This window comes from Hyalella azteca, unplaced genomic scaffold, assembly GCF_000764305.2.
Source record: "Hyalella azteca isolate HAZT.00-mixed unplaced genomic scaffold, Hazt_2.0.2 contig2421, whole genome shotgun sequence".
NCBI lineage: Eukaryota > Metazoa > Arthropoda > Malacostraca > Amphipoda > Hyalellidae > Hyalella > Hyalella azteca.
In genome coordinates this window covers 24,210-52,209 of record NW_025932696.1, presented here as the reverse complement: position 1 = coordinate 52,209, position 28,000 = coordinate 24,210, and the positions used below count along the sequence as shown (strand labels likewise).

The following is a 28,000-nucleotide window of genomic DNA, read 5'->3' as shown; positions in this document are numbered from 1 at the left end:
TTAGTAATAATGTTTAATTGAGTTTCTCTATTGTACAGTCAACGCGTGACGTACAAGACGTTCCGCCAGTACCGTGTGCTTGGCAAGGGAGGCTTCGGCGAGGTCTGTGCGTGTCAGGTTCGAGCCACGGGCAAAATGTACGCATGTAAGAAGCTCGAGAAGAAGCGTATAAAGAAGAGGAAAGGCGAGAACATGGTGCTCATTGAGAAACAAATACTTCAGAAAGTCAATTCAAGATTTGTGGTGAGTGCTCAGTGTTCAGCAGAAATAGATTTATCTCAACAGATCTATTACATATTTTTCAAGTTTAGTTTCTTCATATTGTGTAATTATATTACTCATAAGTCTGCTTTTATGCTTGCTATCAGCTTATTGTATGCGGTTTAAAAAGGTATACATACTGACGTATTTTAATTGTTAATTAACTAATCAAAATGTTTAACTAATCAAAATGTTTCTAATTTCAAAATATTTACCTTGAAGTAGCCAATCTTCCTGTTGTTTTTATTAGATGGCAACTGGTTTTTGTCATGACAGGTGAGCCTAGCGTACTCGTACGCGACCAAGGACTCGCTGTGCCTGGTGCTGACCATCATGAACGGCGGCGACCTGAAGTTCCACATCTACAACATGGGCGTGGAGGCAGGCTTTGATCTCGAGAGAGCTGTCTTCTATTCCGCAGAGGTGTGCCATTAAATTCAGGCGAAATTAAATGAATTTTAGGCTAAATTAATGAAATTTCACCCCTCAGGGGGGACTTCTGACGTGTGTCTATTCTCTTCAGAAGTCCTATGGGATTTCGCGTTTCTAGGGGGATTGTTCCTGAGCGCCCCACCGCTGAGCTCGCGGTGTCTGACTGCAGGTCTCAGTTGTGGGGTTAAGTTATTATGTAGGTAGGATTCTGCGGGCTGGACATCTGAGACCTTCCGCCCCTTGTGGGTGATGAATAATTGAGACCTTCCACCTCTATGGTGATGTTCATCTTGACTTTCGGTGCGAGATAGCTAAATAGCTGAAGCGCTAGTAAACATTTGGCCACTAAACTAACTAACTAATGAAATTTCAGGCAAAATTAAATAAATTTTAGACAAAATTAATTGAATTTCAGGCTAAATTAATGAAATATCAGGCAAAATTAAATAAATTGTAGGCAAAATTAATTAAATTTCAGGCTAAATTAATTAAATTTTAGGCTAAATTAATTAAATTTCAGGCTACATTAAGTAAATTTCAGGCAAAATTCATTAAATTTCATGCTAAATTAATTGAATTTCAGGCTAAACTAATTAAATCTCAGGCAAAATTAATTGAATTTCAGGCTAAATTAATTTAATTTTAGGCTAAATTAATTAAATTTCATGCTAAATTAATTAAATTTCAGGCTAAATTAATTAAATCTCAGGCAAAATTAATTGAATTTCAGGCTAAATTAATTTAATTTCAGGCTAAATTAATTAAATTTCATGCTAAATTAATTGAATTTCAGGCCAATTTAAATGAATTCAGAAAAATGATTAGAATTATAATTGTGACTAGGTATATCAATTGGTTTTATATTTTTAAAAGTCCCTATTTTTTAATTTTGGTGCTGAATCTCTGAAGTTTTGAGTAGGGCCTTTTCAAGACAAAAAATTATTTAATTGAGATGTCTTGAATATTTAATTTCGAAAAATGTCTCTTTGAAACTCTTTGCATTAACTCAAACTGATCACACTTTCAACAAAAATAAAAATTAGAATTTTTTTACGAGTTTATTTCATCACTTATGGCGTCTTATAATCGCTTGGCTCAATAAAATTCAGTGTTACTTCCTGATCGCGAATTATCAATTCAACCAACATATTATTTGTGTTTTCATGACTGCTTTGAATTGTCTTCTTTTACTAAATTTTATAATGCAAAAGCTAGGTAGTCTCGGCAAATATAACTTCCAGATTATTGAGCTGTGTGCCATAAGTGGTAACGTAAAGCATTTTTCTTCGTCCATGGTTTGAAAACTTCCTCAGACGGCTCATTTCTATCGCATTCTTATGGGGCTTGAGTGGCTAGTGAATTTACCGATGATCCACCAGGTGGCGTGTGGTCTGGAGTGCCTGCACAACCTGGGCATCGTGTACAGAGATTGCAAGCCGGAGAACATCTTGCTTGACGACCACGGCCACGTCCGCATTTCAGACCTTGGTCTTGCTGTGGAAATTCCAGAAGGAGATTTGGTCCGAGGTCGCGTGGGCACCGTTGGCTACATGGCTCCTGAAGTTATAGACAACGAGAAGTATACCTTCTCTCCTGACTGGTTCAGCTTCGGGTGTCTCGTCTACGAGATGATTGAAGGACAAGCGCCTTTCAGGGCTCGCAAGGAGAAGGTGCCAATTTGACGTGGACGTGCAGTGTATCAATGTTTATTCTAATATTCTGTATCAGTATTTTTATATCATAAGCGTTTCATCTTTGCCATTTGTTTACCTGACGATTTGCTATTGCTGGCATCTTTTAGTATCTTTAGTAAATATCTTGTATTATCTTTATTAAGTATCTTTTAGTATCTTTGTAAGTATTTTAGTATCTTTTAGTATACTTTTTTAGCATCTTTTGCTGGCATCTTTAGTCTAATAAATGAAGATCCCATGAAAGATGATCCAAGTCATTGCATCAAACAGGTTGAAAAATTCTCTCAAGTTGACAGAAATACTTTTGAGCAATTGATGCGTGCCTGGAGCATTTCTAAAAGATTTCTGTGAACTTGAAATTGTTAAAAAGCAAATATTCATTATTTAGTAGCCCTTGTTTTATCGACTCATTTTTAATTTTTAATTTGTTTAGCTATTGACAATTCAGTCTAAAATTAAAGTGTTGATGCGCGTCATGTCTAAAAGCACAAATCTCTGACCTGTTGAAAATGTATGCTCCCATTTAGCGGGTGCAAGTTTAGTTCAGATATTTGATAACTCATAATGCAGGTCTCTGTTAATATAGGTCTCTCTTAATATAAGTCTCTGTTAATACAGGTCTCTGTTAATACAGGTCTTTGTTAATACAGGTTTTTGTTAATACAGGTCTCTGTTAATACAGGTCTCTGTTAATACATGCCTCTTTTAATACAGCTGTTAGTACAGGTCTCATTTACTACAGCTCTCTGTTGATACAGGTCTCTGTTTCTCTCTACAGGTGAAGAGAGAGGAAGTTGACCGCCGGGTTAAAGAGCAAGCAGAGACTTACTCGGACAAGTTCTCAGACGATGCAAAGTCCATATGCCAACAGGTAATTATGTCTTCCTTATTCTGATAGTTTTTTTCCCTCAATTCCGTAGCAGAAACTGTAATTAGAATTCAATACCAGCTGTCTGTCTATTATATGTTTGTACACTAAAACGCTGTTTATTTCAAATCATTGATTTTATATTAGTGTTAAACCTATCCCGATCCTCCTTTGATGTCAGTGATATATTCAAATCGATTACGTACATATTCAACATCAGCAATTAGTTAACATTCAGTCATTATTTATAAGTGAATCGTTTTTATTAACTGTGTGGGCTACACTGTTCCTTCACATTTCGTCTTGTTAATAAGATAATTTAATTTCATGCGTAATGCCTTATTTTTCTCACCAGCTGCTGGCGAAGCGGCCACAGGATCGTCTTGGGTGCTCCGCGGGGCGTCATGGCGCAGAGGTGGTCAAGCAGCACAGCTTCTTTTCATCCATCAAATGGAAGCGTCTCGAGGCTGGCATGTGCACGCCGCCCTTTATGCCTGACGTTAGTTTCTGTACATTTTTAATGGTTTCTTTACAGTTGCACAAGAATGGTGGCATATTCAATTGAATATTTTTACTTCGAAAATTGGTCTATAAAAATATGTAGGGAAATGTTCTTCATACATGGAGTGAGTTTCGTCGTCACCGAATCATGCTGTTGGTGTTACTGACAAAAGTTTCATAAGAAAAGGATTATATATCATTCTCTTGCCGCTGCTTCATTACTATACGATACAAATTTGTCTTTCTAAGAAGTTTGTTTAATAGTTTAAGAGCTTCGGTAGTGTTGCTATATTTATCTTATTGTTTTTGAATAATTTTTTTTGAGTTATTTAACCCATCGTTATTCTATTTTCTGAGCATGACCAAAATATGTCCATGAACGAATCCTTAACCTTTTGAACGTAAGCATCTCAATCCTCTTAAATTGCTGTACCTTTCAGGTGCTGCACAAACGTTTCAATATATTTCATATGCTACGTTCCATTCGATTAAGAATATATTTTTGTTTTATTAATTGACTTATTTTATCGGAGAACAGTTCACTAGGGTCAATGGACCCTTATCATCGTATACTTTAGGTGTGCTATGCATTGACCCTGTAAATGTTTTGCAGCCACATGCAGTGTACGCCAAGGACGTGCTTGACATAGAGCAGTTCAGTACTGTGAAAGGCGTCAACCTAGACACCAATGACGACCAGTTCTACCAGCGCTTCAACACCGGATCCGTGTCTATACCCTGGCAGCGAGAGGTAATAGCAATGGTAGCTCTAGCTACCATTGCTCATGCCTACCTACCATTGCTCTGCCTTTGAATCTATGATCACTTGATTGCATAACCTACAGATTTATCAGAAATTTAAAAACAAAGAAAGTTGTCAGCAAATTCGCCATATAATTATAGAAGAAAAAGTTTCGGAGTCCAGCTTTATCGTCAGTTCAACAAACTTGTAAAATTTGTTGTAGAGAACTTGCTTTATATCTTAGCTGGCTTCAGGTTTTTATCCATGCATACCATGATGACACTTGATCAGTGGTTCTTGCGATCAAATGCCACCTGGAGGTTCGTAGTCGCCTAGCTCACCACCAGCTACCACTGCTTACCAGTAATACTACATATTAGTTGTCAATAGGTACTATTATTTGCACTACATCTTCGTGTGCTAAGCAAAAATCTTCTTGAAATGTATTTAACATTATCGTATGTTTTCAGTAGCTGTAAGTGGAAATCCATAGCTGGTTTTCTCGGTTTTACGAGAAGGAAATGACTGACAAAAGTTTTGTTCCATTGAATGTGTTTTTTTTTTGAGAGACTGAAATAGGTACTTGAGCAACACATCTTGTAAAAAATAAGGATAAATCGTATGATTATATTGTCAAGTGAATAGCTGCATTTCTTATGTACAAACGTAACCAAATGTGACGGTGATCAATTATTGCTGGTCGCTGTGTGGGTGGGTGGCTTAACCTGTGCTTCTAATGATACAGCGTCAATAAAAAACAATGTATTTTATCTAAGAACAATGTTTTTTATCTAAGAACAATGTTTTTATTTAAAAACAAGTTTTTTTTTATTTAAAATTAATGTTTTTAATTTATATAATTACGCGTCAAAAAGTGTTTATCATGCCCTCATACTAATGGCATAGTAAATTGCACTGTAAAGTATATAATGACTTGACATTTTATCTGGAAACTTTTGTTCAGATGATCGAGACGAAATGTTATGAGGAACTGAACGTCTTTGGCCCCGGCAACACACCAACAAATGACCTGAGGATGGACTTGCCTCCTCCGCCCGAGAAGAGAGGCTGCTTCAATTTCACACGCAAGGTAAATATTAATTATAAATCTATATCCATGTACTATATATGTATATATATCACTTTTTTATTGTCTGCCGCGCTGCACAAATAAAAATGGTTGCATTTTCTGCTCGATTTTACGGCAGTTTAGGTAAATTGTGTGTTAATGGCATTGTTTTATACTTGACTAGTCCTAGTTTCCAATGTTCAAATATCGTATTCAGACAATCAAACGTGAGATTTTCTTTCATGTGGGTGCAAAAATAACCAAGTCTGATCTTTTGAAAATCTTCTGTTTCTTCACCTGATTCTAACATCGGTATTACCTAACGTAAATTTCACCATAATTGTTGTTATGAAGACCATTTCTTGCTTATATGTAAATCATTTGGTGCTGCGCATCTCATTAGTTTGGTAGTAACACAATAAACACTTGTGCAGAAGCGCCGGTAGTTGCTGAGAAATGGCAGGTTTTCTCTTCGCTGGTCAGTCGTCAGTTCTACCATTAGCATCGTTTGTAGAGTTGTGAAGCTCTTCTCTTGATTGTGGCGCTTCGCCTGCGGGTGCTTCACCTATGGGGGTTTCAACTGCGTTTGCTTCACCTATGGGTGTTTCAACTGCGTTTGCTTCACCTATGGGTGTTTCAACTGCGATTGCTTCACCTCGAGCGGCATTCTGCGTCTTGCACCACAGCAGCAGCAGCAACAATGATGAAGGCTGCGCATAAGACTGTGGCAACGTGCCATTTGTTCACGCATAAAATGTTTCTCCAAAGTTAACAGTTAAGGGTTTGAGCAATGCAGTGATACCAGTCTATTTTGTAAATCATCGTCATTCGTCAAGAAATCTAGACCATCAGATTGTGTGGAAAACATCTACACCTTCTTAAGCAGGTGTTAAGTACTATCATTAACAAGAATTGTGTTTGGATTTACCTACATACCTTAGTTCACTATGTCCATGATTTCTAATAATTATGGCTTGTTCTTAAGTGCGTTCTTCATATTCTGCTATAAAAGCAATCATCAGTTTGTAGTTTGTAAAAGGTTCTGCCACTCACATAGAAAGACTCTTCTCCACTCTGTGCTCATGTTGATTTTGTTGTCCCATTTGTTATATTATTTATCAAGACTCTTTGTAAAGATTGAAAACTATTCCCTGCATTTATAACTGCTGACAACTGAGGTAATTTGTGTGTCTTTGTGTAATAACTGCGATGTATTTTGTATAGAAATGTAAATAGGAGATGCTAGTGCTTTTCTTAGATGCGATAGAACTGAGCTGTTCTCACTGACTGAAATTCATTGTCTTAATTTACTTTGTTTTACGTTCTACAACAGAACAAATATATGAATTACTGAATTACTAACAGTATTAAAGTTTTATAAATTAACTTCCCAAAGTAGCCTGCTATACTTTTGTGGAAGGACATCAATTATTATTCAACCTCTTCCTTTCATCTTTTAATCATACCTACCTAATCAAAGTCGATTGAAAATGTGACTTTGATCAATTTATCGATCTTTGACCTAATCGATCAATTGAAAATTTGACATTCTTTTCTCTGCTCTCTCTTTTACTTCTTTTCTTATATGACGATGAATTTATTTTTTCCCTAGTCCAAATCTACGTAGCCTCTCTCTCATTTACTTCTTGTCTTGTACGACAATGAATTTATATTTTCCCCGGTTCAAATCTATGTAGCCTCTCTCTCTTACTTCTTGTCTTGTACGACAAAGAATTTATATTTTCCACAGTTCAAATCTACGTAGCCTCTCTCTCTTTCACTTCTTGTCTTGTACTACAATGAATTTATATTTTCCCCAGTCCAAATCTACGTAGCCTCTCTCTCTTTCACTTCTTGTCTTGTACTACAATGAATTTATATTTTCCCCAGTCCAAATCTACGTAGCCTCTCTCTCTCTTTTTCTTCTTGTCTTATATGACAATGAATTTATATTTTCTCCAGTCCAAATCTATGTAGTCTCTCTTTTACTTGTCTTATATGACAATGAATTTATATTTTCCCAGCCCAAATCTAAGTAGCCTATCTCTTTCTTTTACTTCTTGTCTTGTACGACAATGAATTTATATTTTCCCCAGTTCAAATCTATGTAGCCTTTCTCTCTCTTTTACTTCTTGTCATTTATCACAATGAATTTGTTTTCCCCAGTCCAAATCTATGTGTCCTATCTTGACTGGTTCATGCGCAAATTCTGCATGCTGATTCCCCGCTGATGCTGTTTGATTATATTTCGTTGAGCTTATGAAGTCTGATGATGACAATGAGCGCATGGAAAATGAGTTCACTTGGCACACTCTTCGTTATTTGCTTACAGCCTCTTTTCTCTATATTGATAGTGTCACTCATCGTCTCGGTGCTATGTCATGCGTTCTTGTCACAAAATTCCCAGTGTTTTGTTATGATTTATTTTTTACGTTTAAGTTAAGGTTTGATTTTATATCTGACAATGTGTCCTTTAAAAGACTTGTGTTATATTAGCACATTATTCCATGTTTTAACAACAGACGTACAAGGGCGCGCAAATATTCAACAATCGAGTCTCCTTTAACAGCTGTAGTGTTGAGCTTTTATCTAGAGTTATCTACAACAATGCTTTCATTGGAAGCGGGTTAAATGCAGTTTAAATCTTAGTGCTAGATTGAGCCTCCAGGTCGATCCATTATATCCTGGGCCAGTCCAACTGAGGAATAGTCCTGGGATTCCTCTTCATTTATTTGCGTGATCTCTATTGAGATTTGTTCTATAACTTTCTTCGAGTTCCTTTATTGGTAACCCTTAAATTCCTTAGCCCTTAAATTCAAATGCTTTCTCATGGTCGAACGATCGTTTGCCGTTCAAAACCCGGATATTGCGTATCTAACAGAGTCTAAAGTTTTGGTTAATGAGGTAAAAATAAATAAAATCTATCTTGAAGGTCAATAACATTTATCTCTTGTCGTGGGCTGTAGGTAGATTACAGTACAGCTCACTTTCTTCGCACATCAGGAACCTTCCTTGTGCGACGTTTTTTTCGAATTCTGGCTCGAGTCTCTGTATAAATATGAAAAGTATTAGCATTTGTTCAAGTCAAATTCATCAACCTCCGCTCTTCATCGGAGTGTTTTTTTTTATAATTCACTAAATCCTTTGTCAAATGAAAATTACTACCTTCCTGCTCATGTATTTCAACGCAGTTGTATATTATTAGAGATTGGTAATATATTTACTACTGATCCAGATCTGTGTTCTTGCCTGCTCGTGACTCGTAAAATTAGAGATATTAATTCAGCTTCCCTGTAGACTTCCTTCTGCTGATGATGCTCACGTGGCGTCTAGATGCGTTTTTACGCGTAGTTTTCATTGAATTTTAAATGCTTAATGTATCGCTGAGGATCAGACTGGCATACGGGTTCGCTAGATGCCGTGCCTCACGGTTGAAAGTTATCAATCAGCAATCATGTAGCAAGAGCCTGGAATTTGCAAGAGCGTCATTTCTAATAATGGAAGGTAATAAATACTAGCTTGGTATGGTCTGGAAAATCGAAATGCTGTGTGTGCGATAGGAAACACTCGAGAGCTAAACTCCTGAAATTCACGTCAAGAACATCAGCTGCATCTGCAAGGGGGATGGGAAAAACAATGTAGCATCGAAGAATGCCAAACTAACTGTTTTCAAAATTTTTTTGGGATGTACGCGATATTATCTTATTACCGACTCGCTCTGTCGTGCAGTTGTCTTCTTTAGTAAATGCTCATTTCCTTGGAAAACACTTGCAGTAAGCGTTAAGGTCATAGTTTGTAAGACGTTCTCAGGAGACCGCTACTATCATCCTTTTCCTGTTCTAGCCAATATTTTCCTCTGCTTCCTGATGTCTTGCCGATCCTTGCCATTTCCGGTTAGCCGAGGTGTTTTTGGAAGCTCTTTCTCCTTAAATTCAAACTTATATCTACTATCCCATTCTTGAAAGGATGTGTGTGTCATGTTTCGATGTTCTTAGTCTAGATAGCATTGATTCTCAAGTGTCTGGCAGTACAATGCTGTGTCTCCAGTAGCTGTGTCAGCTTCAGATTGGTGTTCTTTGTTAATCTAAGGCTTTTATGGAGTATCGCTCTACCACGCTTCTTCTGTTATGGTCATGCTATCGTCTAATCCATTCGGACTTTCTTGCGATTGTTGTTTAAATCCCGCGCAGTCGTGCCATCTTGGTCTGATTCAGACTCAGCGCTTGATTTTCCGTATTCAACGTTTAGACAACTGCACTTGGGGATGCATTTCAACTTGTTTATCGAACTGTTATATTTTTTTTGCTACACTCGGTCTTCAAATTCTTCTCAATAAGTTAGTAGGTGATCATGGATTTCTACCTATTGAAACTTTTGCGATGCTCGAGGTAGGTACACTCCTTCACTCCGGAGCTGACTAGTGGGCTACTTGTGTTAACTACTAGTACTCGATGTTGAATTCCGACAAATTGTTCATACTGGCTATCCGCTGCGGGAACTGCTAGAAACGTGCGTGTCATCCATTGTAGTTTTTTTAAATTTGACCTGTTGACTGTTTTAATCTTTTTTTAAATAATGATGAGAATTCGGAAATACGTGATGGCCTAGACATCGATAATGAACTCTCTTTCCATCACTTCCGCTAGCAGCACAATCTCACTACGGAATACACTTGAATGAATGATCTTGCATTATAGTATTTTCATAAAGTTACGTTTGCATGACAATTTTTGGATTATACACTTATTGCGACCACTGTGTCCATGTATTTTAAAGGATCAATTGCGATTTGAAAATGCACCTTTTGTAATTTCGAAGTAATGTCATTTGTAAATATGTCTCATTATTGAATTATTTTGTTGGTTCTAACAGCAAGAAAATTATTATATTTATATTTGTATGAATTTCCGAAAAATGATTGAATTTCTCGTGGGTTACATATCCCATCTCTTGAATAATCTGGAGCATATAATTGCTCGAGAATCGTAAGGTACAGCACCCAACCGTCTGTTATCTGCTGCCATCATGACGTCATCGAGCCACCATCATGCCACGTAAACTTTACTCCAGTTTATATCCTGTGTTCTAATCCCAGTGCCAGCTTGGCTGGTGTGTAGATTCTTAGTCTATGTTCCCTTTAATTGTATACAAAACAGAAAATGTATAGTCATAGTTGGTAGAGATAGGGTCTAAATGTTGAATGCTTCAATGCATTTTCCCATGGCTGTTCGTAAAATCCAGTTTGTCATCGATGTCGTCTGAACCACATCACTTTTCATTTATGTGTGCTCGTATCTTGTACTGTTCGAGTTATATGCACGTTCCTACTCTTCCGTGTTATTAGTTGACTCGACTTCGAAGTATTTTCTATTTCTTTCCTATTTATCTCGTCTCCTATTAATTAAATTGATTTGTATTTCTTCCGGAGCGGGCCTTCGAACCGTTAGGGTTTCTTGCACTTCCTGCCATGCTCTCGTCTGACTCGTCTCGTTGCTGAATATCTTCGATTGCCTCTAGTTTGCACAACCAAACAAACTTTGTAAAAACGTTCGCTGATCTACTGTACTTTTCCAATAAAATTATCTTCATCTCGTGTGTAAAATTGACCTCCTTACGCGCTCTCCCGACCAGAAATTTGGTAACCGTGGCATTGCTCTCCAAATTTGTACCTTTTCACTAGAATCCTTTCAGTGATTGCAATAAAATGTTTTGAAAATCTTCATGCGCAAATTGTATTTTTCTATGGTGTAAACGCATCTGGGAAGAGATAAAATTTTAATATTAGGAAATTACCAGTGATATTCCCGTCGAGTTCGGTATTTCGTACCCTTGTATTTCTTCGAGCGGAAATCTAATAGAATAGGAAAAACCAAGATGAACTTAATTAGATGAGAACTGTTAATTATGCAGTGCTAATTACTTAATAATTACTTCTAATACTAATATATTAATTACTAATACTAATAATTACACACGAATAGACAGCAGTTTAGTGGATGCACATTCTAAACAAACGCTTGCGTGACCATACCTGTACGCGGGTACTAGTGTGAGGTTCGTTGCAGCGATAGAATTTATTTTAAAAATCTTAATTATTTGTGCATTAGAAGCATATTTCAATGAATATTCAACTTACTGCTTATTGGTTAATCCGTGAAGATTTAGGCAGTGTGTTGTGTTTAATTTTGTTGACGAATGCCAATTATATTTTGATTCTCCAATGGTCTGGCCGCCATTGGAAAAGTGAGAATATGAATTCGATCGTTAGTATTTCTCCTTTCGACCTNGTATATTTCTTACGTACCACTCCATTACGTATCACGATGAAAACATTTTAGAAGCCAATTGAATAAGCTGAAAGCGAATCGGGAATATTAATAAGCATCGATCGTCTTGGTGAAAAACAATTGGATCTGGAGCTGACGTTTTATTCATAGCTGCAGCCCCGGCCTATAGGGAGGCTATAGAGGCGTTCATTAAGCTGCCAGGCCGAGGCTGTCAGCGCCATAATAACGCTAGGCGGTCGCCCCTGGCGCCTTCAATGAAGAATGACGTTTGGTGCATATTTCAGACGGCAGCGCTCAGCGTCATTATAGGCGTTTTAAGGAGTCCTCCTGAGACTGCATTGACACGAGGACTACTGCATGCAGAGGTGCTGCCAAGGAGCTGCACTCACCTTACACATGACGACTCTTCAATGTGGAAGGCTGAGTTATAAAACCAGCCTTTTGACGTTTTAAAGCTTCTTGGTGTTCAGGGCTGTGTAGGATAATGGGTTTTTATGTCATCATTTAAGAGTGAAAATTGTCTCATTTATAATTTTTAGACTATATAATCATAGTTTGACTTTGATACGGTCTGAGGTGTGGAGTGACTTAACATAGAATACTACCTTTGAATAAAAAAAAGGAATCGAGTCCTATTCAATGCGAGACTTTTGATGCATAAAACTGCAAGAGATCGTGTGAAACGATCAATTCGAATGACAGTCTTGCGATCGAATTTCAGCAGTTTGACTCGCGAAAAATTTTCTGCTGGCTGACCGCGATGCTTCGGAAGCATCAAAATTTACATCGCATGCAATGAAATTGATAAAATTAGGAGCGTTCATCGTATAGAACAGTGCATTTAATGGCGTGTCAATTGTGCTAAGAGGAATACGTCCCCATTTGAAATCTTTATCTTTAAAATGATAACCTAAATTTTTCAGACGCCAAGCTTTAAATACGTTCACTTTCAAATTGTGTAGAAATTCTCAATTGCCGATCAAACTTTGACTGGCCAAAAATTAATAGTGTGGTCATCAATATTGGTCTCATTAGGATTTTTAGTTGTGAAAATCCCTATATTTTAAAACAGTCTTTGCTTTTACATTATTTTTTTTTTTGCGCAGAAAATGAATGTCTCACTTAAATTCCAGTTTGTTATAGGTAACACCAAGAATTGTTGTTTTCATCCATTGGCAAGCTTCAGTTGTGACGCTTTTTTTAGTCTTGAAATGCCTATTACCCTACGCAACAACTGGAAATCTAGAAAACGATTTCAAACCTACAGCCCGTTGAAAAGATTTGATCAGAAGGCCAGTCCTATGAACAAGTCGAGAAAATTATAAAAATCGGCGACAGGCCTATTCTTCAACGTCTAAGATGCTATACTATACTATGCTAAACGGTACACGTTCCTGTACACTTTCAAAATGGGCGTGATCTCTGATAGATAGACATATAGTTATAGGCGATAGACTATTATTCAGGGTTTCACTAAATATAGGTTCATCACTTATAATTTTACCTATACCTATTTATTTTCCGAATTTATTTTTATCAATCCCCTCTCGTAAATTAATTGAATTATGTTGCAACGGCTCGCAACAACGCGAACTTCGAATGTTTAAAATGCCAGCGAATTTGCGTAACATTAAATGATAATGATTTCCAACTTACATTACAAATTACTTGGTAATGGTGACAAAATTTATACAAACTTCATATATATGAAGACATGCAGGCATTTAATATAGCATCGGAGACAATGATTTCGTTTACGTCATATTTTAGAGATCGACTGAGGTTATTTGAAAGTTAATTCAGTTACCGAACAATTGAAACGCTATAACGGAGGATACACACTCACTGCATTTATATATACATATCTATCAATAACGGGACAAAATTCATTCCAGTTCTAGCCGTCAATGGACAGAGCGATCAATCGCAGCTTAATCTAGTAAACGAATTATTTACGCTTTATAAATGTTCATAATTTTAAAGCTCTGATTCATTTATTTTTCATACTGGAGCAAAGCAAGATTTTTAAATTGACCACACTCGTAAAGTTGAAGGTAATTGTGAATTAGTGGTCAATATACCGATTAATGACAGATTTGCAAATAGTGTGAAATATTTCTTGAATGGTATAAGCCAACATTATTATATGTTTGAAAAAAGTGATATAAAACTTACTTTGTTCCATCACATTTTTTTTCTCATAAATGATTAAATCTCAACCCAACATGTCACGGAACTTTATGCATGTACAATACAAAGCAGAAATAGTTTTGTATTTAAGTCGATATTACGAGTTTAAGAGCAGGGAATAAAAGTATAAGCGTTTTAAAATTCGGCCTCTTATTCATTAACACACTTCAATGGCAGCCATTGATGTTTGATGATCAGAGGCTCATCGCAGCAATGGCCGAGTGAGAGGAAGTTGACGACCCATCGTATCTTAATCTGCATAACAATCTTGCCCTGCATCTTCTCCTGTGAAGTTTTTATGAAAGTTTTCTACTTAAGACACTTCGTTTTCCTTGAAGTTTCTTGTCCGTCAACTCGTAGGATGCAATTAAAATTGTGCTGGAAAAAGATCAGTCAGCGATTAGCATTTAAATTATTAGTTTTATGGCAGAGGTTTTTACAAGTCGTCCAAGTTTGGGATTCTTGGACGAGGGATGAGAACAATGACACTGCCAACGCTCCGCAGGTGACTGACTGCCGCGCTTCTGAAGTTCTGTCGTCCAGTATTCAACACCCGCGAAGGAGAATTAGACGGACGAAATCTTATTATATTACACATGACAATCAATGCCAAACAGATTGAATGATTAAAATTTGAAGGACCAATTAAATATCATACAATTATTTCGAAGTTTCATGTGTAGAAACTGTCCTTGATTGGCATGAAATACTAATTTTCTCACAATCGAGTTGAATGGCCGCAAGTTCAACTACCTAAGTCATGGCGCCTGTTCGATTTACTTTATTATACACTTGACGAGATAACTCAATAACTAAATGATTAATGAATGAATTTTTGATTGACGATTAGTTTAGAAGATTTAGATCCATACAAAAGTGCAAAATGGACAGGAATAGGTTATAAAAATCGAGCCATAAATTTGTCCCAATTCAGCTTAGTTGCATGATATTATTAAGATCTGTATGCATACCTAAATTGCTATCTTCTATCTCTTAACAAGTCACTGCATTTAATATTTCATATAAGTTTTGAACACTGTTGTGAAGTTGTTGTTACCTTGCCACAAAATAATTTATTTGGCCATGATGTCTCATAGGCACTTCCGTCTTTATAAACTATCGAGCCTCGACTCTCCAACGATGATCTCTATTAACGCGTTGTTCTGAAATTCACTGCTGCGACAATACACAGCCTCATCCTAATTTTTAAGTCGCCACAATCGCCACTCGCAGCGTGAAGCCAGCGCCGCCTGGTGGGCAATGCTGTGACCCCTGCCATGTAATGAGCGACCGCCCACTGGCAACACCGCGAGGCGTCTCTTCCGCGCCAAAACAAAACATGATCGCCCACATCGTTGAGTGAGCACTTGCGAGATTTGTCGCCTTTTTACGCACCTTCTTAAGATTCCTCAAGAGTTAGTTTTTAGCACCGGTAAACAATTTTTTCAATTCCGGAATCTTGAACCTTAAATTATAGTTCAGGTATTTTTCAATTTACACATACCTGAATAAATACTACATTCTATGGTAAAAAGCAGTCATACGCTGCAAGATGATAATACACTCGACACGAAGACTCGGCGCTTTGTTTGACATTCAGCCATTTGATAGGGAGAGCGGGCCGGAGGGGTTGGTTGCCCTGCCTGGTATTCCATTAGAGTAGTTTATGGACAAGCTGGACATCATTGCTGCTTAACTAATCGTCAGTCAGTTTATTACACGACACCCATAAACATAAGATAAGCTAGAAGCCGTGATATGCAGAGTGGTCAGGTAGAGGTTCTGTACTTATCACATTCCGATATCTCGGGCGGAGGAGGCGGGATTAATACGAGACTAAGCACCTCACTAGTTATCACGGATGGTAGAACTCCGCGCCTTCAGTAAAACTAGATCCCGCTTAATTGCTCTCTTTAGAATGACACGAATCCCTTTCACAATGCCTCTAGATTCGTAATATATTGTATTAATATAGTTAGAAAATTTCCAATCTAAGATGATAGAATCGTAAAAACGGGCTGTTCAGATCCACCATGAACTTTATCGTTAATTCATTTGGACATCTCCACCGCTTTTCGAAGAAAATATCTCCTCAGCGTAACAGGCGTCATCACCCGAAGCTCAAGTTTCTTAGGACATGCATATTAAATGAACCTCGGAACTTGAACAAGGCAATCCATAAATTCTTGACTGTTACCAACAAACTTCGTCCTACATCGCAGCGGCAAAATAAAACGACGCAAAAGCTTCAGATCGGAGCGTGTGACGTGTAGTAAGCTTTACGCCGGTGCCTTGCTTTCTCTGCAACATAATTCGCCTGAGTAAACTTCATCAATTGCTGTTGCGAAGCCATGTCGAAGCATCGGTCGCATGTGATGGTTATCTGACGCCGGCCCAATATGGCGGCCTACGCACTATTCGTAAACTTCTTCATCCTCTACTGGACGTGGGCTGATAAAGGACAATCAAAATAAAAGGACATTCTTGTAAGCAAGAAACAAAACGTGTCTCTTTGATGAAGGAACCATGCGATAAATATCAAATGTCTTCGTACGAGACACATTTTAGGTTTCTAAGGACGTCGTACACTGGCGTCGTCCTCCTCGACAGCTATTGTTCAATTTTTAAGCAAGTTGAGGCGGAAAAGTAAATGCGAACTGTTCTCTTAGAAATATCTAGGTTATGTGACAAATGTTGTAAACGAAAAAAACATTGCTCGCAGAGTAAAAGGTACGAAATCAATGAATTATGCGGTAGAGATATTAATTGTAACTATACGATAGTAATTCCTATATTTGTCCTGCATACTGGTTTGCGGAGATTATGTTCATTCTAAAAAAGGTAGAAAGAAAGGGTATCATGCTGAAAAGGTAGGTCCATTGTGCTCAAAGCAATTTACGATTATCTTAAATTAACTGACGCAATTATTCGCGTTTATGCGATTGCAATACACAGATTGTGATGATATACTTTGGTTGTAAAGATATGATCCGTTTATGATACGCAGATTGTAATGATATGATTCACCTGCGAAGATATAATTCAATTGTGATGATATGATCCGATAGAGATGCACAGATTGTGATGATATAATTTGGCTGTGATGATATATAATTTAATTGTGATGACGCTGATCCGTTTGAGATGCACAGAATAGTTTGTGATGATATAATTTGGTTGTGATAAGCGAAGATATAATTCAACTGTGATGATATGATCCGATAGAGATGCACAGATTAATTTGTGATGATATAATTTGATAGTGATGATATGATTTATTTGTCTGCACAAGCTGTATCTTTCACAAGGTCCGCACTCACGGATGGACTGCAGTGCGTACGTGTCGTGTATGCGCTGATAAGCCTCTGATGCTTGCAATCCATTGCCAGAGTCACGGCCTTATTTCCATAGCAACACATCAGCTCGTGTATACCTACGCCACGCGTGTTACATGCTCCTTGAATTCTGAATCTTATAGAGATAAGGACGGGGGCAGCGACCCTATACACGGCTGCCATTTCAACTGTTATTGCAGGAATTATTTAAGGATAAACATATGTCAATATTTTCATTAAAAATTCATGGATCGCTACTGAGTGATATGAGACATCAAAGAGCTAGAGCGTGTTTCATTCGTTTCTAAAGTGGATTTATGAATTTATGAAAGTTCGTTAAAGCGTGTTTCGTTCATCTCAAAGGCACTTATCAAATAACAAATTCGTTGAAGCGTAGTTCGTTCAACCTATAATGGCATCTTATAAAACCAAAAATTCTTGAAGCATTTTTCGTTCATCCTAAAGGCACTTTATAAAATAAAAAATCCATTGAGGCGGGTTTCGTTAATGCTATAAAGGCACTTTATAAAACCAAACCTCGTTAATATGTAATTTAAGAACAGTACAGCGGATGCCACACGGAGGTTCGAATCAAAATTCACCACGAGTTCATGTAAGGACGCTAGATGAAAAGTGCAGCCATTATCGTAATAAAGAATGCCCTTAAGACTCCTGACTTCACTCTGCCAACACGCTACACTCTGCCGACACGCTACACTTTGCCAACACGCTACACTACACTTAATTTATCAAACCGAAAATTCGTTAAAGCGTGTTTCGTTCATCCTTAAAACACTCTATAGAATAAAAAATCCATTAAAGCGGGTTTCGTTTATTCTTTAAAGGCACTTTATAAAACCAAAACCTCGTTAATGTGTAATTTAAGAACAGTACGGCGGATGCCACACGGAGGTTCAAATTAAAATTCACCACGAGTTCATGTAAGGACGCTAGATGAAAAGTGCAGCCATTATCGTAATAAAGAATGTCCTTAAGACTCCTGATCATGTTTATCTCATATCTTCCGGCAACGAGCGTCGTGGGATGTGCTTTTTGAAGCCAACTATTCTGTGAGTTTCTATAGGTTTTTTGTCAATTGAGTTGCTGTCAGCGCGCATATTTATTATGTGTAATTTATGGTCAATATATGGTCAAGCAAGCGTAGGTGTTGATGTACTAAATATAAGACTACAAAATAAAGCTGCTGCTGAATTAAACATACAACTTGGTGAATATTTTCCAAGGGAATTTATTTTCATTCAAATTTTTATTCATGCACTTGAACCGACCATCGTTGATGAGACTTGCGAACTAAGCATACGGGTATACGACTATGCACAAGACTCGACAAAATCCCATTTAAATATTCTGTCATAATCAGCCAATAATTTTTGGTAACTAAGAAGAAAAATTTATGGGTATAGGGATCCAAACATGCTGCACATGATGTGCAACTCAACTCCGAGATCTGGAAAAATTAGAAAAAATATAACTCGGTACTCTCTGCAGTGAGTGACAGAGAGCGCATTTTCTCGTCGACGAAAACTTGAGGTCACGGACAGACGGACGGATAGACGGACAGACAGACAGACAGACGGACGGACGGACATGGCGAGCACAACAGTGCATTTTTTCCATAAATGAGAAAATGCGCTAAAAAGAAAGAATCTTGTTCACTAAAATAAATGTCTTCCTCCTTTACTCGTTTTAGAGTATATAGGGTTTGCGTTCACTAATTTGGCTGTAAGATAGCATACTAGTCTTAAATTTTGTTGGATATACATTATTAGACTTGATTTCCACGTTATAAGATGTCGCTGAAGAAATATAATTATCAACTTGCACGTGTGTTTAGCTCATTCAATTCTGGACCTGATTTAGCTCGAAAATATTCAACATGCAATGACTTTTCTTTTAGAAACCACGAGACTTTTGTCAAAAAAATTTTTTGTGAAGTATTAGACTGGAGGCGAAGTCAGTGATTGTGACATCGAAACGACTTGAGCAACAAAATAACACATTTTTTTTTGAGTGACTGACTCAAGATTCTGAAACTTTAACTCTGATAACTTCTACAGTAACTGCATAGTGGCTAAGTTCATATGCTGATGTACAACATCAGCATGCAGTAATTCTTGAAGCATTTTCACCTACGGCTGCATGACAGCACAAACAACCAGCAGCACAATTAAACCACCATCAATGTTCAATATAACACCTACACCATCAACACATAGCAGCGATGACACAATTGCGCTTACAATATTAATTAACATAGAAAGCTACATTATACCAAAGCGGCAACATTCATGCTGAAACTTTACACATTGCCTACACGTTTCACACACTCTGTCAACACGCTACACTGCCAACACGCTACACTCTGCCAACACGCTACAACACTACACTCTGCCAACACGCTACAACGCTGCACTCTGCCAACACGCTACAACACTACACTCTGCCAACACGATACACTCTGCCGACACGCTACACTCTGCCAACACGCTACACTCTGCCAACACGCTACACACGCGATTCATTTCATTCCTGTTATAGCGCCATTCACTCAACTTCGCATGCATTTCCTGCAGGCCGAGGCTGTAAACTGGCGCCATAACCGAACGCGGTGGACCTCGCGCGGCCAAGTGGTGCTGGATTATACCGTCTCTGGGGAGTCATGGACTTGTAACTCGTTATTTGACTTGCATAGTCATCTAGTCATGTAGAGGTAGCTTCTATAGTCATCTAGTCATGTAGAGGTAGATTCTATAGTCATCTACGAGTTCATGTAGATGACTCGTAGAGGTAGGTGCCTATTGAGGTAGCTTCTATATAGTCATCTACGAGTTCATGTAGAGGTAGCTTCTATAGTCATCTACGAGTTCATGTAGATGACTCGTAGAGGTAGGTGACGTAGCTTCTATATAGTCATCTACGAGTTCATGTAGAGGTAGCTTCTATATAGTCATCTACGAGTTCATGTAGAGGTAGATTCTATAGTCATCTACTCATGTAGAGGTAGCTTCTATAGTCATCTAGTCATGTAGAGGTAGCTTCTATAGTCATCTAGTCATGTAGAGGTAGCTTCTATAGTCATCTAGTCATGTAGAGGTAGCTTCTATAGTCATCTACAAGTTCATGTAGAAGTAGCTTCTAAGGTCATCTACGAGTTCATGTAGAGGTAGCTTTTTCTTAGTGTTGCTCGATCACAAGATAATTTTCTGTGAATAAGTAAAGTTAATGAGTTCAGGTTCAGTTTAGAATCGTTTACTTCATTGCTCGTTATGTATTAGTTGACTGCATATAAATACTGAATTACAAACATAAAAAAGGTTCAACTTTGAGGTAAACTTCCTCAGTTGCCACGATATCGATATAAAACGAATTGGCCTAAAATGGGAATTCAACAATTAATCGAAGAGTTGATCTCTCACTTCTTGTTGAAAAGAAATTAAAACTTCTCAATAGGCGACCATTTCGACCACGCCGCGAGGAGACCTAATTAAGCCACAGCCACACCAGGCAACAGGTTGAGGGACACGAACATGTTTTGACAATCTCATAAACTTGGATTCAGATCTGATAAAATGCGCCCGTGTCCGATTGCGTCCGCCTAGAACTCATCGAGGTTAGCCTTGAAGAGCCTCAGGCAGCACAAGCAACTATGCGAAGACAAACATATCTTAAAACTTGGGTCGGTTATTTGAATTGTAAAATAACGTATGAGCAGTAAATAAGAATAAATTAAAAAATATAAGTTGTAATTAGTAATGATCTTGTCCTTCGGAGACACTTGCTCTATGGGAAAAGTATGAACACGGCCTGAATTTTAAGAAATTTAATGTAATGTAAATTTGAACATTAACACGACCTTACGTCCGTTCGATAAGACTTGTTTGTTTTTAATCTCTGATATATTTTTGCGTGTGGTGAAGGTTTATTTACAGATTTTCGATCAAAAGATAATGAGAAGAATTAAAAAAATTAAATTAAAATAGTGAATCGTAAAGAATCCATATTTTATTCATGCGAGCATGAATGGGGTATTCACAATTACACAACCAGAATTTCGTCAACAATATACAGCACTTTAGCAAAAGCGAGTCACAAGGATGCGTTTCAAGTTCAGGACTGTAGAGTAATTTGCATATTGAGTGAAGCCCAAAGAAGAGGAAAAAGTTAGGCTCGAGAAGTAAGTAAACAATATAGCGAAAAAGTTGGTAGAGAGAAAGAGTGGGAGAGAGCGGGAGGGAAAATGAAAGGGAGTGTGAATGAGGGCTTCTGGGGGAATGAAGAAGGGGTGGAAAGGGCGGGAGTGAGCAAAGCTATAATGCATGCATATCTCTCAGCAAAAGCCCAGTCATTTGATCGGAGAAGTTATCAATAAGCCATTGCACTCTCAGCGACGAACTTTGGCCCTCGAGACGTGGCTGGAATTCTTAAACATGTAGGGAAGTCGAAGGGTAGAGGGGTGAACATGAGAGGGATGAACATGAGAGGGGTGAACATGAGAGGGGTGAACATGAGAGGGATGAACATGAGAGGGGTGAACATGAGAGGGCTGAATATGAAAGGGATGAACGAGAGAGGGCAGAACGTGAGAGGGATGAACATGAGAGGGGTGAACATGAGAGGGCTGAACATGAGAGGGGTGAACATGAGAGGGGTGAACATGAGAGGGGTGAACATGAGAGGGGTGAACAGAGGGCTGAACATGAGAGGGCTGAACATGAGAGGGCTGAACATGAGAGAGGGGTGAACATGAGAGGGGTGAACATGAGAGGGGTGAACATGAGAGGGCTGAACACGAGTGGGCTGAACATGAAAGGGATGAACGAGAGAGGCTGAACGTGAGTGGGCTGAACATGAGAGGGGTGATTATGAGAGGGGTGAACATGAGAGGGGTGAACATGAGAGGGATGAACATGAGAGGGGTGAACATGAGAGGGCTGAATATGTAAGGGATGAACGAGAGAGGTCTGAAGGTGAGAGGGATGAACATGAGAGAGGTGAACATGAAAGGGGTGAAGATGAGAGGGATGAACATAAAAGAGGTGAACGAGTACGTGCTGAACGTGAGAGGGGTGAACATGAGAGAAGTGAACATGAAAGAGATGAACGAGTACGTGCTGAACGTGAGAGGGGTGAACATGAGAGGGGTGAACATGAGAGGGGTGAACATGAGAGGGGTGAACATGAGAGAGGTGAACATGAGAGGGGTGAACATGAGAGGGGTGAACATGAGAGGGGTGAACATGAGAGGGGTGAACATGAGAGGGATGAACATGAGAGGGGTGAACATGAGAGGGGTGAACATGGGAGGGGTGAATATGAGAGAGGTGAACATGAGAGGGGTAAACATGAGAGGGGTGAACATGAGAGGGGGGAACATGAGAGGGGTGAACATGAGAGTGATGAACATGAAAGTGATGAACATGAGAGGGGTGAACATGAGAGGGCTGAACGTGAGTGGGCTGAACATGAGAGGGGTGAACATGAGATTGGTGAACATGAGAGGGAAGAACATGAGAGGGGTGAACATGAGAGGGCTGAACATGAGAGGGCTGAACATGAGAGGGCTGAACATGAGAGGGCTGAACATGAGAAGGCTGAACATGATAGGGCTGAACATGACAGAGCTGAACATGAGAAGACTGAACATGAGAGGGGTGAACATGAGAGGGATGAACATGAGAGGGATGAACATGAGATTGGTGAACATGAGAGGGCAGGACATGATAGGGCTGAACATAAGAGGGCTGAACACGAGAGGGCTTAACATGAGAAGGGTGAACATGAGAGGGCTGAACATGACAGGGCTGAACATGAGCGGGCTTTGAACATGAGAGGGATGAACATGAATGGGATGAACATGAGAGGGCTGAACATGAGAGGGGTGAACATGAGAGGGGTGAACATGAGAGGGGTGAACATGAGAGGGGTGAACATGAGAGAGGTGAATATGAGAGGGGTGAACATGAGAGGGCTGAACACGAGATGGATGAACATGAGAGGGGTGAACATGAGTAGGGTGAACATGAGAGGGGTGAACATGAGATGACTGAACATGAGAGAGCTGAACATGACAGGGCTGAGCATGACAGGGCTGAACGTGACAGGGCTGAACATGACTGGGCTGAACATGACAGGGCTGAACATGACAGGGCTGAACATGACAGGGCTGAACATGACAGGGCTGAACATGACAAGGCTGAACATATGAGGGCTGAACATGACAGGGCTGAACATGACAGGGTTGAACATCAGACAGCTGAACATGAGGGATCATGAAACAAGAGCTGCTGAACATGAGGGTTGAACATGAGGCTAACAGGAGAGGCTGGGGTCGCTGAGGCTGGCTGGAGGAAAAGCGTGATTGGATCAGATGTACATTCCAGAGATCTGATGCAGTGCGTGCGGTGAATGTAGACGCGCCAGTACAAGCGAGTTTACGTTATGGATGCGCTCGCGTGACTTGATTTACGTGCCGTTTTTGTTATTTGCGTTAAATTAAATCACTCAATAAAGCTTGACTTATCGTTATTTAGATTTTTAATTTAATATTTAGAACAATTAAGTGCATGATCGAAATATATACCCTTTGTTGATTCAGAATCTCGTAATTTTGAGTTAAAATTTCGACAAGTTGAAAGTGAAAAAGTATTTATTTCCATGTTCTCAAAGACGCATGATTGAGGGTCTATTTAAATTAATTAGCTAAATTATCCTTTTTTGTTAACTGTAGAAATTGGTGATTAAGCTATTGAATTTTGAGTTAAAATTTCGACAAGTTGAAAGCGAAAAAGTATTTATTCCCATGTTCTCAAAGACGCAAAGGGTCTATTTAAATTAACTAGCTAAATTATCCTTTTTTGTTAACTGTTGAAATTGGTGATTATGCTATCGAATTAATACTTTTAATCGTACTCATGGTAGCAACGAACATACGGATTAGTTTCAAAAGACAGTTACGTCAGGAGCACTAAAAATTATGAAGTACATCATTTTTTTTCATAATTTTATTGCGAATTTTGTCCGAGTATTTTTTGGTCGTTCAGTGTTGCCTTGAAGGAGTAGAGATGCTAATTACTCTTAATTTTAAAGGGCTTCATACAGCGCATCCAGAGTTAGTTTTTAGATAAAAAGCCTCCTCTAGCAGCACCCATCAGGTATGTCTAATTCAGTGGCGCCCTCCAGTGGCGTCCAGCAGGCACATGTCTAATTAAGTGGCGCCCTCCAGTGGCACCTAACAGACATGTCTAAGTCAGTGGCGCCCTCCAGTGGCACCCATCAGGCATGTCTAATTCAGTGGTGCCCTCCAGTGGCACCCATCAGACATGTCTAATTCAGTGGCGCCCTCCAGCAGCACCCATCAGGTATGTCTAATTCAGTGGCGCCCTCCAGTGGCGTCCAGCAGGCACATGTCTAATTCAGTGGCGCCCTCCAGTGTGCCCTCCAGTGGCAGCCATCAGGCACAAGTCTAATTCAGTGGCGCCCTCCAGTGGCACCCATTAGGCACATGTCTAATTCCGTGACGCTCTCCAGTGGCGTCCAGCAGGCATGTCTAGTTCCGTGGCGCCCTCCAGTGGCGTCCATCAGGCATGTCTAATCCAGTGGCGCCCTCCAGTGGCACCCATCAGGCACAAGTCTAATTCAGTGGCGCCCTCCAGTATGGCCATTAGGCACATGTCTAATTCAGTGGCGCCCTCCAGTGGCACCCATCAGGCATGTCTAATTCAGTGGCGCCCTCCAGTATGGCCCTGTACACGCGGCGCCCGCTATCGCAAGTCTCACTAGCGCCCAAGACAAAGCTGCCATATTCATTTTGGTCTTGCAAGCCAACTGGCGGCTCTCAAGGGAGCGCTCACCCCTCGTTACTCCTTGTAAAACTACGGGCAGATAAATGGAATATTCTGATATTAGCGTCAGAAACACGAGCCAAATACAATGGAAGACGGCTAGCCTCTTATTTAATTGACAGAAGCAGAGGAGTGCGAGCCAGGACTTTGGATCTCATGTAGAGGCGGCCGAAAGCTCACTTTAACTTGCTTATCTCATTAAATGCGCGCCCCGGGCCATCACTTGTCTCACTCCGCCCCTCTACTTATGAAGAAAAGAGTGCAAGTGAGCCTCAGTTTTGCCAAGTTTGAGTCAGGATGGGGACTGGTATGGCTTCGCTAGACGCCACGGTCCTTCTTGGTAAAAGTGGATGAATTTAAAACTAGACTCGTTTTATGGTCGGCAATCTCTATTCATGGTTCCTTATTGCTCAGCCTTTGCAAGGATGCTTTCAAACACATCGCTTTCCTGCAAATTTGAATTAAAAGAGAGCATGAACATAAGATTAGCAACAGCCTCGGTCGTGTTTGCACTTTGAGAAGCCCTCATTGAATGCGGCGGTCGAGGCAGAGTATTCTGCACTTTGGCTTGAGTTTGTTTGTCTTCGTTAACATTGGTGAGCTGAGATAATAAAACAAAGGATGCGCTTACGCTAACCTTTGCGCTCTTGTTTGCCGTGCGTTTGAGCAGTTATGAATTTTAATTCACGGTCGATGCCGGCGAACAGCGGCATGACGAATGGCGGGGGCGGTGAAGTTCAGTACAGAGTGTCGCGCGCAACGATGTCGCTAGGAGGGAGAATGCAAATTATTATTTTTGTTGTTGTTGAAACGTTGCGTGTTTTCAGGGGTGCGTACGATCAGAGAGGTAATAAACAAAGCGGAAGGACGGTTTGTTTTACTGTACGGCGTCTGCAAAGCAAGCCGTGAGTCAGATGTGCATTTTTTCAGACATATATCCTTGGATCAACTAGAGAAAATATTAATTTTAAATGTTATGCATACATGTTATGATATCATTTTATTTCATTAAAACGCAATTAAACTAAGAATTTAAGAGCAAAGAAAATGGTAAGAAAATGATTGTTAGCTTCATTTAAATGCTACTCCATCATCAATTAAAACTTCAATGAACAATTATGATCTAACGGCGAATAAATTTACAGAGTAGAGAATAAAACACGAAATTTATTAAAATTTTGCTGAATAGAAATTTCTAAATTTTACACCGTTAGGTGTGTGATTTAAGACTTTTATTGTATTCAGTTGATGCTTCCCATACGTTGCCTGCATATGGAAAAACAACACTGTATGTAGTATTCTCACATTGCCATATTTAATTCTACTTAATATTATAATCAAACTTAGACCGCGTTTGTACGAAACAATTAAGTATGTAATCTTAATCCATCTTACCTGCAACCTTCATTTTCATCAACGTTAACTGTAATTTAATGACGGATATACCACTTAAATGCAAATCAAGTATAAAATTGATAACTCAAACATTATATCAACATCAGAATATAAAATATAACGCAAGATTGAGGCAGCAGTGCTAATAGAAAGTCATCTCAGGTCTATGATATTGCAACGCTCGAAGCTGAACTTCCATGCTTAATGCGGCCATATATTTGTCAGGGCTTTCAGTCCTGAGTAGTAGTAGGTGTAGGGGCTGTCAGACCTGAGTAGTAGTAGATGTCAGGGCTTTCAGTCCTGAGTAGTAGTAGGTGTAGGGGCTGTCAACCCTGAGTAGTAGTAGGTGTAAGGACTGTCAGTCCTGAGTAGTAGTATATAGGTGTAGGGGCTGACAGACCTGAGTTGCAGATGTAGGGGCTGTCAGTCCTGAGTAGTAGTAGGAGTAGGGACTGTCAGACCTGAGTAGTAGGACTAGGGACTGTCAGTCCTGAGTAGTATGTGTAGGGGCTGTCAGTCCTGAGTAGTAGTAGGAGTATAGGGACTGTCAGACCTGAGTAGTAGGAGTAGGGGTTGTCAGTCCTGAGTAGTAGTAGGTGTAGTGGCTGTCAATCCTGAGTAGTAGTAGGTGTAGAGGCTGTCAGTCCTAAGTAGTAGTAGGAGTAGGGGCTGTCAGTCCTGAGTAGTAGTAGGTGTAGGGACTGTCAGTCCTGAGTAGTAGTAGGTCTAGGAGCTGTCAGTCCGTCAGTCCTGAGTAGTAGCAGGTGTAGGTGCAGTCAGTCCCGAGTAGTAGTAGTAGGTCTAGGAGCTGTCAGTCCTTAGTAGTTGGTCTAGGAGCTGTCAGTCCTGAGTAATAGTAGTTGTAGGAGCTGTCTGTCCTGAGTAGTAGGTCTAGGAGCTGGCAGTCCTGAGTAGTAGTAGGTTTAGGGACTGTCAGTCCTGAGTAGTAGTAGGTTTAGGGACTGTCAAAGGCTGTCAGTCTTGAGTATTAGGTGTAGGGACTGTCAGACCTGAGTAGTAGGTGTAGGGGCGTCAGTCCTGAGTAGGTCTGGAGACTGTCAGTCCTGAGTAGTAGGTGTAGGGACTGTCAGACCTTAGTAGTAGGTGTAGGGGCGTCAGTTCTGAGTAGGTCTAGAGACTGTCAGTCCTGAGTAGTAGGTGTAGGGGATGGTAGTCACTATCAAGTGTTGTGACAGGTAAGATGGTATGCCGCGCCCCAAGAAGGGAGAGAAGCAGGAGACCCACAAGGACAGGGGGAGACAGAGGTTGGCAGGTGATGCGATTTATGTGAACCCTTCAGAGAGTTACGGTCGCCTTATCTTCTGCTTGACTCCGACATCGCGATGACGGCGGCGCAGCTACAA

At 39.6% G+C, this 28,000-nt stretch overlaps 2 protein-coding genes across 2 annotated transcripts; one reads left to right on the top strand and one right to left on the bottom strand.

Moving 5' to 3' along the window:
* Positions 1 to 36: 36 nt before the first annotated feature.
* LOC108670457 (G protein-coupled receptor kinase 2-like) lies at positions 37 to 11,155 on the top strand (the record flags this gene model as incomplete). Its single annotated transcript, XM_018157936.2, has 8 exons — positions 37 to 243; positions 538 to 684; positions 2,073 to 2,363; positions 3,166 to 3,258; positions 3,611 to 3,754; positions 4,370 to 4,507; positions 5,463 to 5,588; positions 6,002 to 11,155. Coding segments are annotated over 8 exons (1,158 nt in total), but the record flags the coding sequence as incomplete, so codon positions are not given.
* A 10,607-nt stretch (positions 11,156 to 21,762) lies between these two features.
* Positions 21,763 to 23,661, bottom strand: LOC108670456. Its single transcript, XM_047885562.1, has 3 exons — positions 23,225 to 23,661; positions 22,248 to 23,141; positions 21,763 to 22,120 (listed from the first exon to the last, which is right to left on the bottom strand). Exons 1-3 carry the CDS (start codon positions 23,659 to 23,661, stop codon positions 21,763 to 21,765), a joined length of 1,689 nt encoding a protein of 562 aa, XP_047741518.1.
* Between the last annotated feature and the right edge of the window lie 4,339 nt (positions 23,662 to 28,000).

Coding starts and splice junctions, on each gene's coding strand:
- LOC108670456 (XM_047885562.1), bottom strand. CDS start 23,661: ATGTTCAGCTGTCTGATGTTCAACCCTGTCATGTTCAGCCCTGTCATG. Junction 23,142..23,224: donor TTCATGTTCATCCCTCTCAT/GTTCAAAGCCCG, acceptor TCTCGTGTTCAG/CCCTCTTATGTTCAGCCCTA. Junction 22,121..22,247: donor CTCATAATCACCCCTCTCAT/GTTCAGCCCACT, acceptor TCTCATGTTCAG/CCCTCTCATGTTCAGCCCTC.